Source organism: Planococcus citri, chromosome 1 (genome assembly GCF_950023065.1).
Source record: "Planococcus citri chromosome 1, ihPlaCitr1.1, whole genome shotgun sequence".
Lineage (NCBI taxonomy): Eukaryota > Metazoa > Arthropoda > Insecta > Hemiptera > Pseudococcidae > Planococcus > Planococcus citri.
Window position 1 is genome coordinate 55696484 of NC_088677.1, and position 21409 is coordinate 55717892.

The following is a 21409-nucleotide window of genomic DNA, read 5'->3' on the forward strand; positions in this document are numbered from 1 at the left end:
AGGTACCAGTTTAACAGTTTAACAGAATGTTTCAGCAACAAACATTATTATCAGATTGGTAGGTATTGTATTCATGGGGGGAAAAGTCATCTACGAAATCAACATACCAAATTATATGCTAATACTATACCTGCCTTGGACGTTTTCAAATGATGTTTTTGCCTTCCTCTGTAATTTTCATCGCAAAACTTTATAATTTTCCTATTACTCGCAACTCGCATTCACTGAATAATTTCAAATTTGAAGACCGAACGTCGTTAGGGATTTGTTAAGTTCACATCACTTCTGCAACTTTTGGCTAAAAACGTGTGCATTATCGTTCTTTTCTGTTTTTCAGTGTTTTTTGTTGGTTTTTTTCAAATTTTTGACCATTTTCAGCAGATAATTTGATACGGGATGGGCGGGGATATGCCGCCGAGCGGTACGCGCGGGGATATGCCGCCGAGCGGTACGCGCGGGGATATGCCGCCGAGCGGTACGCGCGGGGATATGCCGCCGAGCGGTACGCGCGGGGATATACCGCTCGTCGGCATATCCCCGCGCGTACCGCTCGGCGGCATATCCCCGCTCGTATTGATCAACAGTATATTCAAGTTCATTTTTCAATTGAAAAAAATTGGAAAAAAATTGAAATCATTTTTATTAAATTTAAATTTTGCATAAAAATTCACTATTCATGTTTAAAAGCAAAAAAAATTGATTGAATTACGTTTTCTGTCAAAATTCAACTCGTAAAAATAAAAATTGTTAAAAAAAAATTTGAAAAAATTTTTGCCCGACGCGGGAATCGAACCCACACCCTACTGCACAATAATCCGTTGCTCTAGCCACCCAGCCACTGACGCTGCTTTCCGGAATCGTTTTTTTAGCGGTATACATGTTCCTGAAGAGCGTCGAAAACTACCCCCCCACGCGCGCGTACGTATACGCGTACGTACGCAGGTGCAGCCGAGCTGAGCCGAGCAGTTCGTTCGGTCGGTTGCAGAACCGATGTGAACTTAACATAACCCACGTCGGGATGTTGTTAGGTACAACGTTATCACATTTTAGTCTGAAATTTGATAATGTTTTGTTATTGTTATGATTACAGTAGAATTGACGTTGCCAAATCTTCTAGAGTCTGTGACGTCAAAGGAAGAGGCTGATCACTGCTTACTAGTTAGTTAGAGCGTTAGAGCATAATATTGTATGTAGAGCTACATGCTCTAAGGATCACTGTGATGTGATCAGTCAGATCAGTGATCAATGAGACAATGATCAATTGATCATTCAAACATTCATCATCTACAGCTTCGAAAAAAATAAAAAATGTGCACTACCAGTAAAGTACTAAACAGGCAGAAATTTCTCGAACCGAACAAGAAAAATTGAATAGTAAAAAATGTAAAGTTCAAAGGCCCATTTTCTCATAAAAAGAACTAAGATTTGATCGAATCAGTGTAGAAAGAGTACCTTATACTAATTTAGTCATTTTTCGATATTTTCAGAAAAAATTCACCCAATGGCCAATTTATGCTTACGGTGGGGTACAACTTTTTTGATTTGTAAAAAATGCATCCATTTTTCTACTGGGTATTTTCATAAAAATTTGGTCACCTTATGGATCATTTTTATGTATTTTACACAATGTTGACAATACTTACTTTTTTCTTCTTCAAGGTGTATGAAAAAATTGAATTTTTGAAAATTCTTAAAAAAGTATAGTTTTTGAAACCACAATGCCACAAACCAAAATGTTGAAAAAAGTAGTAACTTGGTGACTACGGGCTCTAATAGTAATTTCTTTCAGGCACTTTCATTTGCTGTATAATATATGTACTTTCAAAATGAATACTTACGAGGAAAATATTAATCACATCTTCAATTTGATTTAGCAAGAATTCTACTGATAATCTAAAAAACGACATCGCATGAAAAAATGAAATAGTTATGAGCCCAGTGAAGAAGCGAAGTCGACTACCCATCACAGGTATCATTATACCCATACCCACCCAATGAAAATCAAAAGATTTGCATTAAAAATAAAAACACGTATAATATTGAAATAAGTACAAGGTAACATTTCATTTCATAAATTGATGCAATTAAAATATATAAATATAATGTATAAAAATCCATTAACAAAATTCAAAAATATAGGTACATAAAAAATGAATAGGTAGCAGTCTTTTCGTAGAAATAATACATAAAATATTTCATTTTTTAGAAACATATTCTTCGAACCCACAGAATTTTTTTTCACATTCTGCAACTTCCTCGGGAGAGGAAAAAATCCATTGCAAAAATTTATGCAGATTAAAATATAACTCTTTTGCGTCGCGCTCGAAAGAAGATTGATATGACGTATCTTCAGCGTGAAGAATGCGAGCATCTGTGTCTTGAGCAACACGTCGAAGAATATCCTCAACCGGTATAGTTGATTTAAATTTTTCAATTTTATCGTCACTACCGAAACACCAACGCATAAACTTTTCAAATGCGTCGCACTCGAATTTAAAACGATAAGTTTCAGTAGCAAGGATATTAACAAAAGCCGGCAGAAAATGATGTTCTTTGAAATCAACAGCCGCTTGCTCAGACATCACGAATGTATCGACAAATTTCATTACTTTCTCGAGTTTATTCCTCGCTACACATTGGCTCAAATTACGCATCGTTCCAGGTGAAAACAGAAATCGATTTTTAAAATCAGCTGCTAGGGTGAGATCGCTACAATAAGTATCATCGACGAATGTACTAAATGAAAGAAAATTCTTGAGGATTTTTCTGCTTAAACGTATAAGATCGGTCGTATTTTGGAACGTACTTAAATGGCTGTTTAAACACTTGATCCGCAAAGCTAAATTGGTTTCCTTTTCCGAGCAACAAAAATTCAAAAATTCCTCCAATTCTGTCCAACGCGACTGATCCATAAGCATTGAGCAATTGACGCTGATATTTTCGTATTTAGATAAATTATTATTTTTGAACAGATTAACGTCGCTTTCGTTTTTCAAGCATAAGTTCATTAATCGTTGCAAATCGGTTGGTTTTATGGAAACTAATATGTTGCGCCAATTTTCACGCCAAAACGAACTCTTGGCTTCAAACGGAGCTTCTTCCAAAACGGCGAACAAAAGCCAATTATCTCTAACCGTAGCACAAGAAAGGTTATTGATCTCGAAAAAAGTTCGCTCAAGTAAACCAACTTGAAACATCCATCGTTTCAAATGATCTGGAGTATCATTCCAAAACTCGCGAGAGAAAGACTCGTCGTTCGGTATTTCTTCTTCGCCATATTTCTGCCTAGAAAAAATCTCCTCAACAATACGAATAAATTCCTCGCTGTTTATTTTATGTCTAACATAGTGCCATGTTGTTAAAATGCAAGATGTTGCGATATCAGTTTCATAGTATCTACAATAGTAAGACCATTTCTTAAATACGCAGTACATAAATCCATTATAATCATTCGTTTTGGCGATCAATGCATTTAATTCTTCCTCGCTTAACTTCGCGAGTATGTACCTACAGAATATAGAAGTTTGACGTTCAAGTAAGTACCATGCATTTGCTACTCGACTTTCACCCTTTTTTAATCTACGCCAAAAGTACCTTATAGACGACCAATTATCAGCGACAAGAATTTCCATTAAATGTTCATCGATAGTCTTTTCGGGCCAAAAAATGGGAATTCTATGCAACTCGTTTCTAAGACGAGAAATCCAGTAACATAATAAAGATTTATTATGAAAACCGAAAAACGAAAAATCTTCATCGCTCAAGTTCAGGGATTCTAAATTCGACACAGAAGGCCAAATTCGCATTATATCATCCTCTAGACAATACCAACAAGCAATTTCAAATTTATCAACGTCACTGATTTCTTCGCAGAGTAATGCTCGTCTCGCAGTACGATCATAATTGATAGTGCCATCAACGTCACAAACAATATCGTCAAATTTACTCAGACTTTCCAAGAGCCACTGCCGCCGACGATATTCGTAATCGTATCTGCACAATGAACCCTGTATGTATGTAGTATAATTCTCAATGATGGGAAGAATTGTTGACGGTAGAAGAGGGCGAACGCTATCCAGGGAAATATTCGACTCTTGCCCAAATTTGTCCAAGGTATTATTTACACGATGCTCGCCGACTTGTTCACGCCATAGTTTCACTGCTACTGCGATGGCTGCGAGTTGTTGTAAAGCTGGTGGACTCGGAAAAACAAAATCGTAGACATCAGTCGAGTTTTCAGCCATTTCGAGATCTGATTACCATAGATGCGAGGGAAAAATCTGGAACAAAAACCATTCACTGATTTCAGCACAGAATCGAAATTATGTAGTAGCTGGCATTTACGGTTACTATCTGCTTTTTCGATGCAGAATACGTAACATGAAGCTTTTAGTAAGGTACCAGTCTAAGAGAATGTTTAATCTACAAACATCAAATTATTATCAGATTGGTACCTAGGTATTGTATTTATGGTTATGGAGGAAAAACGTCATTCACGAAATTCACATACCAAAGTATGCTTACCATACCTGCCTTGGACGTTTTCAGGTGATGTTTTTGCCTTCTTCTGGTAATTTTCATCACAAAACTTGATAAATTTCCTCTTATTCGTCTTCATTGAATAATTTGAAGTCGGAAGGACGTTATCCGTTATCACGACTGAAATTTGATAAGTAATGTTGCGTTTTGCGTATTTTGACATCGCACGCACGATGTGACACTCGACCAATCAGATGCGTCGTTCAGAGGACCGATTCGCCTTATCTACTTTCTGTTGTTTTGCTGGAATGCTGGACTTGAAAAAATTTTACCATCAACACGGAATAAGCACGGCGATGCCGAATTATGAATTAAATATTAATATACACTTTTAATTCACGTCTTTTTATTCTCATTTACCTCAAATTTCTTTCATGTTGTCATTGACATTTATTTATTAAGTTCGAGATCGTGAACTACATAATTATTAAAATGTGAAAACACTAAACAGTAACGCTATGATGTGATGTAGCATCTTTGCTCTTCGCCTTCGCAACAATCAACCCATTCAAATTTCAAATCGAAATCACGTTTGTTCTATAATCAGTTGATCACACGTCGCTAACAATGTAATAATTCATTAAACATTTATTGTTTTATATTTTGCTCGTAAAATGGCTGTATTATTTTCGCGATTCCCTCAATACCACATGACAGATATTCATATTTATATGCCAACATTGCCAACGCCAAAATGATAGATAATTACAACCATTCTACGAGCAAAATGTAATTTAATATTGTGTAAATCAATGATTGCTGGTCAACAATTGAAAAATCAGATGAGAATACACAATTATTATGATATGCATGCATTACGTAGAGCAGCATTTGTAGCACTGGAACAGAGTTCATCGGCGAAATTTATTTAATTAACAAACTACAAAGCAACAAAACATCATGGAATTTACTTCCTCAATGTCTGATATACAATAAACTACTTCTGCATAGTTCAGAATTGAAAATGATTAATTATTCCATGTACATTTTCATTTTTTTAATGATTGACAGGTGTAACTCATTCATAGTCGATAGAATGGTATTTTATCCTACTAGTAAAATAAAGTGATTTTTGACGATTTTTGAGGTTTATTTCCCGAGCAAAGCGAGGGAAGTAATTAAAAATCGCTGGAAATCACTTTATTTGACTAGTTGAATAACATATTTTATCCAAACGTGTGAAGAAAACGCGCATTTGATCACTCGAGCGACTAGCGAGAGTGAATAAAGTAGTGTTTTATTCGGCGTTAACATCTCGTGGCCGCGCCACCATCGCCTTGCTGAAAGGGGGACTTTTTGTAGAGAATCGCATTCATTCGCATCTCGACAAGTCGAGTGTGCGCGTGTGTAAGCGTGCGTAAGTATGGAAATATCCCCCTTTCAGCATGATAACACGTATTTCATGCATTTCACCGCCAGAGTGCAACACATGTTTGTTGACGCCGAATTCTACTAGTAGGATAAAATTTTTTTCAAGTCCAGAAAACTGATAATACATACTGATAATAGATACGAGCGAAAAAGAATCGGAATTTCCACTCCTAATGAACGGAGTGTCACATCGTGCGTGCGATGTCAAAATACGCTTAAAGCGTAGTTTTGTTATTGTAATCAACGTTGCCAAATCTTCTACATTCTGTGACGTCATAGGAAGAGGCTCGTTCGTCATAGATCATAGATCACGATCATCATCTTATCTTAACATTGCTTGAGCTTGAGCGTCTTTGAAAGGAATTTAAAAATTATAATGAAGAATCAAAATGTAAATGTCACTGGAATACCAAATCAATTTGGAACAATGAAATTTGGTGTGGAAAAGACTGGAAATCGACGTGAAAATTTGCATATAATTATAGTTATTTTATTAATTATAGAAAAAATCAGTTTTCCATTTTAAAAAAACAATCAAGCTAAAAGTTTGATTACAGGGGGAGGGGGGAAGTTTTCAAATTCAGAGGCAATTTCTAACAGAAATTCGAAGGAGAAAAACAAAAATGTTCATAAATTATATCTATCTAATATTTTTGACTCATTTTGAGCTTTGCCCCATAGAGGTGTAGGAAAGAGGAAGTGAAGTTGAAAAAAATATCAAATAATTAATTTCCCTATTTCAGCAGCTTCGAAAAAATTAAAATGTGCGCCACGAGGAAAATACTAAACAGGCAGAAAGTTGTCAGAAAATTTCTAGAACCGAACAAGAAAATATTTTTTAAAATTTCCAAAAATGACAAATTCCAAGTGAATTTTATTTTTCGATTTTTGAAAAATTAAGTAAGTAAAAAAATTCAAATTTCAAAGGCCCATTTTCTCATACAAAATCAAGATTCTATCGAATCTGCGTAGAAAGCTAGTACCTACCTACTTACCTACCAGTTCAAATCCGCATTCTTTTGATTGATATTTCCAATGAATCGAAAAATGAAAATTCGATGGAAGGAAAGTTCAGAACAGTTTTCGATTCAGGTGGTTCAAAATAATCAAAGTCGAGTACCTTATATTATCTTGGGTCAATTTTTGATTATGTTCAGAAAAAATTCGCTCAATGTATGGGGGACAAAAATTCTCAGCGCCGCGGTGGAGGTGATATGCGAAGTTCATCAGATTTTCATTCATTTTTAATTGAAGAGCTCTATTCCAAATTCTACTACAAGTAATTATTGTTCTACATATGTCTAAAGAAAGGAAAGGTTCACCGACCTTTGGAAACAGAACAAATTTCAGCATCAAAAACTTTAAACGCATTTTTTGGAGGAAAAAATGACTTAACCCACTTTGGAATAGAGCTCTTCAATTAATTCTTCATCAATTTCGCCCGTTTTCTGTTACACTTCAATAATATTTCTTCAATTTTTTTTTGATTTATAAAAAATGCGTCCATTTTTCTACTGGGTATTCATTTTCATAAAATTTTGTAAGCATTATGGGTCACTTTTCAGTATTTTACACAATGTTGACAATAATATCATACATTTTTTTTTCTTCAAATTTTTAATCCAATCTCTGGTCTATTTTAGTACATCAAACGGGTAATATTTTTTCACTTTCATTTCAATTTGTTCGCAAATGCTGTCAGTTTTGCTGATTTTTCAAGATTTCCGGAATACTTCATCAAGTTTTACGCCATAAGCAATGAATTATTTCTCAATTTCGTTAATCTGTTTAAGCGAATTTCTAATGCATTGTGATTAATTTTTAAGAGAATATTTTATGTGTAAATGACATACGAGCAAATTAACTCAGAATCGTGGGAAAATTCTCTCAGGGTGAATTGGAAAACTAAAACAAAAATAGATAAAATAGTGTTCTGAAATCACCATAAAAATCCAACTGAAATCATAATAAAAGAACCATACTCGTATGTCCTGAAAATCATAATGAATTCACCAAAAATCTCTAAAAAATTATCAACTAAAAATACATGAAAATTTTTTCGAAAAGCAGTCCACTTGAATCTTTAGAAACAGTAGGTAAGATACCCAAACCCAAAGAAATCAAGCCAAAAATAATTACAAACAATTCAGAAATTCCTTCAAAATCGTGCAAAAATCAGCTCAAAATTGTGGAGAAATCTTTCAGATTTTTTGAAAACTTTTTCATGATTGCCCACTTGCCCAACAACTGTTACAAATTAAAAAAAAAAAAATTAGGCATGTTCTCATTGAAAAAAATAGCCCTAGTTTTCAACAAAAATTCTCCATAAATAAAAACAAATTTCATCAAAGTCCCTCCAAATTGATGCCAATATCACGTCATGAATAATACTCAACAAATCCCACACATGACAGAAAAAATGTCAACAACTAATTAGAGCACTGCTCCTTCAAATGTAAAAATCTGCAATATTCACACCGTAATGTTAAAAAGGTAGCATATGACTCTATCGACGGAACACCAAAGAAACTAATACACTTTTTTCACCACCAATAATTGAAGCATACGTTTCCAAAACGCACCAAGTCCAAAAAAATATTAATAAGAAATTCATGGTACTTGGTACAATTTGGAAACGTAGAAATGGCCCAAATTGGCTGATTTTTTGATATGTTGTAGCCAAGACCCTTGGGCACAACATATCAAAAAATTGGCCATTTTGGGCCACAACTTTATGCTAGATTGCCTTGCAACCTCAGAATCTTTGAAAATGGACTTAGTGCGTTTTGGAAACGTATGCTTCAATTATAGTTATTGTTTCAACTTTCAACACACCAATCTCAAACTTTCACACCCCTTAATTTTCCATCATCTAATCTCCCAACACTTCTCCTCGTTCAGTAAAAAAAAAAAAAGGGTCACCTAATGGCAAATAAATCACATATACAACATTCGGAATACAGTTTAATATTGAAAACTTCATACAAAATACGTTTCGCGTAGTAAGATTCGATTAAATAAAACGTTTTCTTCTTTAAAAATAGTAAAGAATAAAAATTAAAAATGGTATTTCGGAATCAAAAGTAGTACACGTTACTATAATCGATTCCATGCGTTTAAAAATTAAAAAGACCAAAAGCGCGCGTAATCGAAAAAAAATAACAGCTTTTAAAATTTAATAAATCGTACGAAGGTTTTTCTGCTTTCTATACAAACTGTACAATAACATGCTTAAAAAATACATCAAATATACGCTTAAAATTCATAATTATCACAATCAATAAAATACATCATAGTTTTTTTTCCTATATTACTCGCGTAGATAGTTGAAGAAGTAGTAGTATCATAGTAGTATAGTAGTAATATAGTAGTACAAGTACAAAATGCTTTGAAAATCATCGCTTAATATTCTTCTCCGACCTTTTTTTTTCACAATAAACAATACGATAATAAAAACATAATTAAATAAAACGTCTTTTACATACAAACACACCTTTTTATATACACGTCCAATTATGATTAAAGCACAGCCAACAAGTTTTTCAACAAAATTTTTTTTTACACACGTGAACGTCTCCTTAAAAATTTTCTTTAGCTCTTTGCTCTCTGTTTTAGGTTTCCTTTTCTTTTTTTGTTTTTTTGGTTTTGATTCAATTTCACTTGTGCGATGGCTCGCTTTTCGCTTTCAATGTTTTAACTCGACCTCTTTCCCTTACCGATAAAATATCACGCTGAACAAGTGCACGGACTAACTAAGGTGATAAAATAGATATATAAAAAAAATAAATAAATACACTAAGCGTTGAAAACGAGAAAAAAGAATTATAAAAAAATATACGACGAACAAAAAAAAGAACAAAATAGGAATCCGCGTTTCGCAATCGAATTAATAAAATCACCTTCTAAAAAATACTGCACCCGACAACTACGAAGACGTTGTCTTATTTCTCATCGTGACACCCTAGACTTGGTAATATGTCACAAAATATGGCACTAAATACAGAGTCAAAATGCTATCGAAATGTATTCTTTTGCAATTTCATCGCTCACAAACCCCAGCCTCTTTTTCAAAGCCAACATCACGATGGTAACTATACCGCCGCAGCAATATTTTCCTCCCATAGCTCACTCGGTACTCGCCGCAATAAATAAATAATCGAACACTATTAAAATGGTAACCAGGGGCTCGAACCAAGTGAGAAGTAATACCTATTAATCTATTATTATTATATCGAATATATCTCTAGGTATTCCCAAGTACTTCAATCGTGTATTGTCGCAACTGACTTGAGCGAACGAAGACTTCGTTCCAATTAACGAATACGAATTTAGCTTTTTAACGAAACGCGTTCGGTAAATTATAGAACATTATATCTAATTAGTATCGCCAACACCTTGAATGGAAGCATTCTCGTCGGTACTGCCGATAATTTTCCACTAATAATAATTAATAAGTACGGTACGGTTGCATTCTTGCAATACCTTCTGCGTGACACGAGCATCTAACCAAACGACGAAGAGTAAACCGAAGTGTAGTGGGGAAAAAAGGTACAAAAATAAAACCGCCGACATCGAAGTACCTATACGTAAAGTGACATTCATATTGCATACTGCACCATTAGCACGATGAACGAGTAAAATACCTATACAAACAAACACTCGAGCTATACCGATCCCGTGATACGTTCGATTTCACAATTATCACAAATCGAATAATGAAAAAAAAAAAAAAAAAACTCATTGTCAACGTTCCAAACTGCTGTGGTATTTCCATTGTGCCTCAGACACAAACACGCAAACCGTAGAATTGTTTATTTTGCATAAAACAATCGAATCGTTGTTACGATGAACAACAAACTAGATCGCCATCGGTCACCGGTCACGCTGACGTTCGAAATCTTCGCTCTAAATCCATCCTCGAAACACACCGATCAAGACTCAACTCCTCGTTCTCACCTAATCACAAATCAAAAAACACGGTAACGCAGATCACAACATCTTTCGGCAATATTCTCTACGTTTAAAATGACTAGTACGTTAATAATTATCACAAATTCCATCGAATTCCGTAGCATCGATTCGACAGCTGATTACCGAATATCTCGCATCGAAATCGTCGCTCAATTCGTATCGAAAAATCCGGCACCGAAGCTTCTTCGTACGTTTTCTCAACTCCTTCGCTTTTCACTTTTCAATCGATCTTCACCGCTACCGGATTCGAATTTCAACCACTTGTTCACCTGTTGCACAGAATTCCGTTCTGAAACAACCTACGTAGCTATTACTTAAACCAACTCGTCATTCTAAATACTATCGGCTGTAATCACAAACGAGCTTATTGTACGGAAATTAACTTTCAATAATATATCAATCTAGGTTATATAAACGCGAATTTAACGATCGATTCAATCGGCTATCGTTAATTACCCAGCAAGCATCGGCAGTACCATTACCATTGAGAATGCACGCGCAATCTTTCATCTGTGTTCGTTTCAATGCCTATATATTCGAACAATGATCAATTTTTATTTCATTTCAGTACTTACTCCACAAAACGAACACATTCTGTACACCGAACGAATCCATCGCGAAAGCGAACAAATCTCAAATCGATTAGAAAAATTTTCTGACATAAATTTAGTCGATAATTACTCGAAATTTTGAAACAATTTGATAAAATTGGTAACGCAAACCTTTCGCAATGCATTGATGATTTGATGCAATGAACTTTCGACTCCATTTTGATTTTATCGGCATCATTCTTTGAAAAAAAAAGCCCAGGGTCACCGAGGAGGGACGCAAACATTCGAAAAAAAGCGCAAACTTTGATAACAGCGTTGCCAATTCTATCAAAATTTTAAAAAAACCGTAGTACCGGAAAAATCCGCTAGGTTAGCGTTCGTTTTGTTTAGTTTTTTTCAAAAATTATCATTTTTCGCGTTTTTTTCTTACCGATTGCAGTACTTAAACGAATATTAAAGATAAAATTACACAGGGTTGCCAAATCCAAATTTTGGAATTACCGAACACCAAATTGAAAAGCAAAAAAAAAAAAAAAAAAAGAAAGTCTACGAAATTTGTTGCTTGAAAAACCCATAAAAAAGTAAAAAGTATGAAAAATAAAGTGCTGACTAATGAAAGAACGCCACAAAAAGTGCTTTTTGGGTGCTTTTTTTAGTTTTTTTTGTTGAGAATGCCGAATATATTTCTCAAATTTCCTTTTTTTGAAGGGTTTTCTCGATTTTTTTGAAAATACCGAACTTTTTTATTGTTCGGTAAGGGTTGATTAATCTTACTGAACAAATCAGGGAAATACCGAACTGTTCGGTAAAATACCGAACGTTTGGCAACCCTGATTAATTACACGAATTACGATGACTAAATAGTTAATACGAGCTATAAATAGACAAATTGCGAGTTCGTTTTATTACTAGACATGTGCGCCGAAGTCGATAGCGAATCAATCGCCCAGTTTTGCACGTAAAAAAGAGAAAATTTGGATACAAGGGTTTTTCAGAGGGCGCCAATTTCATTTTTGCTGATTATTTGTCCCAAAATCTAAAACCATGAGTCCATGAAAGGGATCTCAAATGTGGGAAATTGAAAATTTTCAAAAAAATCGACATGGGTATCAAAATTTGGGGTTTCAATCGCGCAGAATTCATTTTTAAGGGCAATTTAAATTTTCCACGCCGATAATCGGCGGCGCACATGTCTAGTTTTACATATTTTCGTGATATGATGAGACAGACAGAGGACAGACAGACAGAGAAAGAGAGAGAGAGAGAGAGAACGAAATAGGAAAATAAATAATAACGAATGATTACGAAAAATACAATACAATGCACGGTTAAATAGCGTTGCAGTCGAACCGAGAATTCTACAACACAGTCGCGTGAAATTGACAAATTATTATGGACTTCGCCCGATATACCTTGAAATGAAATGTATAGGAATTAGGAATTCGAAAAAAGGAGATAAGAAAAAAGTAGCTAATGATGGTATAAAATACATAAGCGCGTAGGTATTAGGTAAACGTAAAATATTATAAACTAAATCATCACATAATTCCATCATCCGGCATTCGCCAATCGCCGGGTTTACATTACAAATTTATCCTAATATACGTATCGTCTATACACAGTACATATGTACGTATTTTTTAAAATCAAACCCATGTCTACGAAATCTCTCTTCTTACTCCTAGTCATAGTAGGCAACGACGACGAGCTTTCGTAGCGCAACATTATTAAACGCCTCTATACATAAGACTGTGTATACATATACATTGAATTATGTAACAATTTAGTACCATAATAATCGAGAGAAAAAATAGAGGAAAACTCAAAAAAAAAATTACAAGCATAGTGCATAATATGAAATACTATCCGTAGGTATGAATATAAAGAAAAGAAAATTATAAAAGCCGACCGAATATTACATACACGTTTTAAATTTCACATATTATCGTTTCGCGCTGATTACGTAGATAGACACACACACACACACACATGACATTATAAAGATATAACGGCGATTAAAAATTTGCTTATTATGTTATTATTATAATATTATAGAGAATATATGGCGGAAAAAAAACACAAAAACAAAACAAACACACGAAAATATTCAAGCGACGCCTATTTTAAATGATTATATACAAAAGTTTTCATTTCCTATTAAAATAATAAATTTAAAAAAAGAAAGTAAACATATTCATAATAATGTAAATGAAAATATAAATTAATATTGGTACTTATGGTACAATAATTTGTCAGTCTTAGATAAGAAGCGCAATAAAAACCGAAATTTTCTCATTCATTGTCGCTACCACACATGATTTTACATAATATTTTTTCAGTTTAGCAAATCCCCAGCGAACTTTCCCACCCCACGTTTAAGATCGCCAGATGTAACGTAGCGAGATTTACAAAACCTATACAAATGAAACAAGGAAAAGAAGAAAGAAAATTGAAAAACAAAACAAAACAGAATATACCATCATTTTGCCGATTCATTAAGGGGGTTGACCGTTGGTGGGTCCTATCGAAGCTTGCGTGTTATTGGTGGTATTTGAAACAGCTGTCGATGGTGTCGACGTATGCGTCGTCGGTAACTGTGCCAACGTTTCTTGAGACGCGTTCGCTTTCAGTATGGAATTCTCGATTTCTAATTGGTTTATTTTATCCATCAGCTCGGAGATCTTTTCTTTCAACACTTCCACTTCTTCACGAACCGCGAACATCAAGTGGCTTTTCACTAGATCCTGCGCAAAAAGAAGGAAAGAAATGGGTAAAAATTCAGCTTATAAAAAAAGCCACGAAAAAGGGTACAAATGACGATTGAAAAACGTAACAGCGGCAACGTCGCATCAGTCCATTTGGAACTGTTTTAGCGTCCGATGTGATCACATACTTTTTGCCTTATTTTGAGGTTTCATCATTATTTTTATTGGAGGGAGGGGGAATCGCGGTATGAGTGGGTTTTTGACTTTTCAACCCCCACTCCCTTATACACTTCAACTTCCAACAGAATAAATAATGCATCATAGATTTTCCAGATTTTTCAAAACAGTGTTATTTTTGAGCCATTGTTGTTACAGCCTATCCTTCTGAATTCACTTTTTTTCGATGGAGAAAAATATTTTCGGCATACACAGTTTGAGCAGTCGTAATTTGGCAACGTTGTAGTGGGGTAGGTAAATTCACTCTATGGACAGGCGAGATCGCCAGAGGCACTTTGAATTTGAAAATTATAGTTAAATTAAACAGAGATAGAATTTCAGTCGAGTTACTTCGTGGCTCATCAGCCGTTGATAGTATTTCAAACGATGTGCGACGTTGCCCATGTTCCGAATGTGAACGGTAATTTAACTACGGTTGACTAATTCTTATTCCTAATTCCAGAGGTGTTTTTCAGGTTTGACATAATCGTGAAAGCATTCATTTTGATAAGATCAGAGATTAGAACAGAAATGGCCGAAGTCTTTCCAGTTCTGGCTCCTCGATTTTGGACCAATGTGTCCTAAATTTGGTTTTAGGTCCGAAGTAGCTTGAAAAATTGAAAATATCAACAAGTAAGTACATATTCAGAAATTCAAAAAATTACATTTAAGCTAAACATACAAAAATTGGAAACAACGACAATTTTGATTATGACGCCATTTTTTTAAAAACATTTCTGTGATATTTTGCTCAATGTATAATATATTGTTTTAGAAATTTTTTTGTTAATTAAAACTATTTTAATGACATTTCAACAAATTTTCAAGAAATTTTTGCAAAATTCGGTTCAATTATGCTGATTTTATATCCATTTATGATGACTTTTAATAACTAGGAGGTTCATTTTGTAATTTTTGCATAGGTTTTGATTTTTTGACAAAATTATCATTCAATTTTAAAGGATTCATATTTGATAAATTTTATGCCAAATCTCACATTTTTCAAACTTTTGGTATGGATGGTTTTCTAATATTCTACAAATTCAATTCGCGATTATCAGAATTCATTTTGGTCTTCAGATTCAAAATTTTTAGGTTTTTTTTAATCTGTTTCAAAAGAAATGTGCTATACATGAGAACAGTACATTTAACTTTTGGCCAAAATGATGACTTTTTAATGATTAACGACTTTGATGACCCTGTAGACACCTTGGCAACATCGCTCAGAATAATTTTGAAAACTGATGACCCTAAAAAGTAACAACACTGAAATTGAATTCAAACATTCAACTTTTAAACAATCTGCACAAAACTTTCAAGTTCAAATTGCCTCCAGCAACCTCGCCAATCTTACAATAAGATGCATCTACCCCTATACAACGTTGCCAACATTCAACCGCTCATTTTAATAATAAATGTCTCATCATCGAGTACTGAACGAATGCACGTGGAGATCTCATTTGATCATCGTACAGTTACTCACAAAATTCGCAATAAATAATCTCTTTTTTCGTACCATATTTCACACACATACGAGTCAATGATTCATTTCGCAGAATCTCTGCCAATTCGATTAATTATTAAAATACAGCAACATTTTTATTTTTTCGTCTGCACAGGAAACAAATCTGATAAATTTCTCAACGGGGGGAAGCAATTAATAATTTCATTTCGCAGAAAATCTATAAATATACGCGGTCGAATGCTAACAATTGTTACATCGATTAATCGCCTACTAAGTACATACATACGACGCATAATAATATGATATCGATGCTTCATAATTATTACTCAAAGTTTTTGGCGGCGACGGCGGCGCGACGCGGCGGCTGCTGAAGAGACGCAGCGGGGGACACCGTCGTCATAGGGCGGGATAAAATTGCTGCACTCTTGAAAAGCGAACATTCTATTTTTAAAACCTCTTGTACTTATGCATATTGCATAATTTTTCGATTCAATCGTTGTTGGTTCGTCAAAATTCATCGTAGGTACTTAAACGTTAACCTAATTTTAATACTTTTTACGTATGTAAACCTATTTTCCGCTCAACTACGTCTCTTCTCGATTACGGCGCGACGACGATACGATTCGCAACAATGAAAGAAAGCACCACCATCGACGATCGACGAGTAAAGTCTCGATGATAAAAAAAAAAAAAAAATGCGATTTTCTAGAAATAGATAATCATAAATTTCCGGTAATCGAAACAGTTGGTCAAAATCGCCCATTGTACTTTGATTCGGCGAACTTTATTCATGAGCACCCAAATTTACACGTACTTCCAATATGTAATTTTACACAATTTACTCAATAAAATCGATTCGAAGGGAAATTTTCGATTAAATTTTGGTAGTAACAATGCCTCTTAATCGATTCACATGCATGAATACCTACCTCTTTGCATCGATAATGCCAATTCCGTTACGTGTAATTTTTTTTTCGCTATAGTTGATTTTTGGCGCCATAACTCGCCAAAACACGATATTTTGCAACGAAACCGAACGTGTTTGCTAACGATTCTTGTGCACGTACAATTTTTTTCCACTTCTTTCATAAAAAGAGTAAAAAATGATAACAAACGTGAGTTATTTTTATACCGATTTGCCCCGTCTACCGAACTACGTTTGTTTACATACGCCAATTTCGTATGTATATGCTCAGTTATTTATAATTAAACGACTACATCATGTGTAAACGTTCGAATTAAATATATCGTTCGACCTTTCTCATTATCTGTGGCTGATAATTCAATGTATTTCTACATCTTTACGACTCGACATACCACGTTTGTAGGTTTGTACGAGAATTTCTTCTCTCGCCTCGAACGTAGTATCAAATTGATCGGAGAGTGAATGGAAAACTCGAACGTAGGTTTTTTCCCTACCATTTCGAAAACATTTTCGTTGAAATTAAAATTTATGTAGAAATTTGGCGACTTTTTGATCTAAAATACGGAGGAGAATGTCAGTGAAGACATGTGTCAGTCTTCTAACAATCAGAGGTTAGGATAATCGCAGAAAAAAATACTCGACGTGATGCAAGTTTTGACTCATTATGACTGGCGCCTGGTCTAACGTAAGAAACAGTATGACTAGTGCATTCGATGACTCACCTTCTAGTAGCATTGATCTGATACAAGCAACGCGGATTTCGTACCCAACTTAAATCAAGTACCAAACATACAAAGTGTCCCAATTTTCCTGTTTAGATCGGCAAGCTGACTAACTAGTGAATAAGAGTACGAGACAAGACATCGTGAAGTGCGATTTTCAAAAATTGCCAAAAATTCCAATTTTGCTATTTTCAATGAGTAAGCCGGCTTTCCTTGAAATTTGAAATCTACAAAACATTACTTTCAAAATGTTTGACTGGAATTCTCCAGAATGGTGAATCTTTGGGTTGATGAACCAAAAACTTACAGGAGAAGTACCTACTCCAACCGCCACAAAAAATTTGAATCAGACAAAGGGTAATTGAAAGAGGGCCTCAAAATACACTGTCAACGAACTTTTTGATTATGTATTGCAAAATTGTTAAAAATTCAAATTCGAATCATTTTTCATGAAAAAATCAAAATTAAATTTGAATAAATTAACATAAAGGCTGAAATTTTGTTTCCATCCTATTTTCGACCTTTCTTGAGTCAACTGATTAAGGTTTCAAAATTTCCAACCGTTCTGGAGCCCCCAGCAGATCTTTGGATTCTCCAGTTTTCAAAAAAAAAAAATGCAAAGGGTGAAAATGAAATTCGGCACGTATAAACTCAGATTCATTATCTTTGTGACCCCTTCGATCGATTAAGGCATGCGTATATTTTCAAAATATTTTTATGCCAGTTCAAATCCAAACTGGAGAATCTATAAATCCATTGGAAGCTTCAGAACGGTTTGAAACCATCACCAATCGACTCTGGAGGTCGAAAATAGGGTACAAACTAAATTTTACATTTTTTCGATTACGCGTTCGCGAACTTCAAATTTTTAATTTTTTTCAAAATAATCGCAGGAGAAAATTTTGAATTTGAATGGACACACGAATTTTTTGAAAATATGTGTCCAAATCGATTGAAAAGACCATAAAGATGGGTAATTTGAGATAATAGGTGCTGAACTTCGTTATCACACACTACTTACAGGGTTTTCAGGAAAACTGGAGAATCCAAAAATCTGCTGGAGCCTCCAGGAAGGTTCGAAACCACCACCAATCGACTTGAGAGGTCGAAAATGGGGTTCACATCAAATTCCTGCCTTTTAAGTCAATTTTACGAAATTTGCGTCAAATTTTGATTTTTTCCTTGAGAAATGGACCAAATTTAAATTTTCAAAAATTCACCGACAATATGAAAATAAATGAAATTTCAACACCTGAAATTTTCGCTGATGGCGTATTCGATACAAGAGAAGAAAATGATAGACGCGACTAAAATCTTGCTGAAAGCTCTAGATTGACTGGAAATGGTGAAATTTGGTTTTGGGAGGTCAATTCTGTACATTGGGGCACGAATTTTTTCACCAGAAAGAGATGCAACCAACCTATCATTCCGCACTTCTCATAGTAAAAACATTGTTTTTTAATTTGGGCAGCTCAAAATGAGCTTCATTTTTTTTTTTACCTTACATGATATTTTGACAATTCAAACTGAGCTTATTTTCCACGAAGAAAAATCAAAATTTGATCAATTCAAGGTAAGAATCTGAAATCAAGTTTACTGATTAATTTGTGCCATTTAACGTGATCGAATAACGAATAATTAATTTGATCGTTAATTCGATCGATCAATCGATTGATCAATTCCGATCAAACAATTGATATTAATCAGTCGTAATCCATGATCGAATCATCAATCAAATAATTTATTAAAACAGAAAAATGATCCGATGCAATGGGGATGATTGATCACTGATCAGCTCCCCCCCCCCGACTTCCATTCCTTTTCCACGTTCGCAAACGATGGAGAAAAAAAAACAAAATCAAGAAAGTCCCAGTAGTACAGATCGATCGTACATAAAATTTACATAAAAACTTAATCAGGCAGCATTCCTCGAATCAACTGGCACACGACACTCGGCAGGGCGATAAAAAACAAAAACAATAACATCGAGCAGATTTCGCAAAAATCGAATCGTCATCAGTTGAACGATGATGCTCAGTTGAACAACTTCTATCGCGTAGAATTTTTTTTTTTCGTATTCTCGGAATTACGAAAGTGAATTTTGCTCACCAAGCCGCCGCACCATACCTACAGAGACCGACTACAGTACGGAAACGACGCCGACGCCGCAGTAACGTGCAATTTTCTGTGAAATTTGCCGCTATCGTGCGTCGGCGATGTTACGGGGCACGGTGACTACAACTTGCATTATTTGATTATTTACTTTCGCAATGCGATTATCACACTACACGAGTACGCGGTCGTAAAATTGGACAAATTGTGCTCGTTCTGCGTTCTCTTAATTAGGTAGGTAGTAGTAAATAAAAAACGCGAAATCGAATTGGAATTTTTTTTTCAGTTTAACAAGCGTAAGCTCGAATACAGCGAGGGGCATGAAAAATGGGAAGTGATTTTTTGCCTCAATGAAGCCTCATCCGTAGTCACGGCGGTGCTCGCCGAGGTTTATGAATTACGAAGTAGGTACCTATCTGTATAAAATGTAGTTTACGATGTGCCGGTGGTGTCAAGTGCGAAAAAAATTTACGACAATTTTTATATCACGTTTTGTTGATACGATGATAATGTCGACATTGACGCGATGCACACCGACTTGTATGTATAGTTGATTTACCAACATTTTTTGCACCTGTGTAGGAAGGTGCATACATCAGGTCCCCCAGCAAGTCAACAGCTGTCTTGCGAGTTCATTTAAATTTCCCCATTTTCAAAATTACATACAGAAAAAAGGAAACGATTGATGAGGAAAATTGTGAAAAAACATCAGAAGATGTTGGAAAAATGTCCTTTGCAATATTAACATCGAAAGCGAAAAAGGAGTGAGGAACCAAGACACAGAATACCAGACTTCATCTAGCGATTCGAGTCATTCGGGAATTGAAACCACGCTCTGCTACCATGTACCTACAATGAATTGAAAACCAGACCTTGAAAAAATGCATCACAGAACACGGAACTCATAAAAGGAAATATGCGCTAGAGGCTGAGACACAGAGTATGAGACATAATCAAGAGGTCTATGAAACAAAACCACGCTCTGCTACCATGCAATGAATTCTATAAAGATCAGATAATGGGAAAATTCACTTCAAAACGTGGAAACCAAATGGAAATAAATACGAGAAACTCGGATACTGAGTGCACGAGAAAACCTAGAAGTCAGTGCATCAAAACCACGCTCGGCTACCATGTATTCAATTGAATTGGTAAACTACAATAATTTCATGCAAGTCCATAATTCAGGGAGAAAATAATTTCCAACAATATAACTTGACCTTCGCATTCTAGCAATTAAAGACTTTCTTTTAACACGGTATTCAAATTCTGGTCATTTAAATCGTCATTAAAAATTTTATACTGTATTCTCGTAAATTCACCTTTCCACGACCCTCCCTAATTACGAAAACAATGCCAAAATATAAGTACCTATGTCAAAAATTAGTCCAATTTAAATCTTTTTAAATGTTTTTGCTTCCACTCGTACATATAGTACTCCATCATAAAAATCCAATGTACCCATCAAAACAACAATTTTCGTTGCCCACATCTACCCACAACATCCATTTATCGTCTCATTTTCGCATAGGTTAATTTTCTCGCTCTCTTTCAACGTAGCTATAATCACGCTACAATAGCTTAGTCGATGGTAGTAAAATTATTGACGTTTTGAGAAATTAACATGGTTCGGGTTATTACGCCAGTAATTGGGAGTGTTTCATTAACATTTATTCGAGCTTTGTGACACGTACGATGGAAATTTCTTCAGAAACGACCGTATACCGTATTCGAAATAGGGGAAGAGAAGGAAGGAGAATTTAAGACTTGGAAGTCGTAACAGGTAAGAGTGCAATGAGTGCATAGCTCTACCTAGTACCTCTACCTACATA

General features: G+C 34.9%; 2 protein-coding genes across 5 annotated transcripts in view; both read right to left on the reverse strand.

Moving 5' to 3' along the window:
• Positions 1 to 2015: 2015 nt before the first annotated feature.
• LOC135832929 (uncharacterized) lies at positions 2016 to 5203 on the reverse strand. Of its 3 annotated transcripts, none has more exons than XM_065346472.1 (2): positions 4530 to 5203; positions 2016 to 4280 (listed from the first exon to the last, which is right to left on the reverse strand). In XM_065346472.1, exon 2 carries the CDS (start codon positions 4242 to 4244, stop codon positions 2196 to 2198), a length of 2049 nt encoding a protein of 682 aa, XP_065202544.1. In that variant the 5' UTR covers positions 4245 to 4280; positions 4530 to 5203; the 3' UTR covers positions 2016 to 2195. The 3 variants fall into 3 exon arrangements, with proteins under 3 accessions (XP_065202544.1, XP_065202545.1, XP_065202546.1); XM_065346473.1 differs by having other exon boundaries at positions 4525 to 5203; XM_065346474.1 differs by having other exon boundaries at positions 4511 to 5203.
• Positions 5204 to 8856: 3653 nt separating this feature from the next.
• Positions 8857 to 21409, reverse strand: part of LOC135832931 (protein bunched, class 2/F/G isoform-like) — a 54305-nt gene continuing 41752 nt past the window's right edge. Inside the window, exon 3 of one of the 2 annotated variants that reach the window (XM_065346475.1) lies at positions 8857 to 14176. In XM_065346475.1, coding sequence (XP_065202547.1) covers positions 13928 to 14176 — 249 coding nt within the window. In that variant the 3' untranslated portion in view covers positions 8857 to 13927. The remainder of the gene's footprint in view (positions 14177 to 21409) is intronic. The other variant, XM_065346476.1, reaches the window with a different exon arrangement.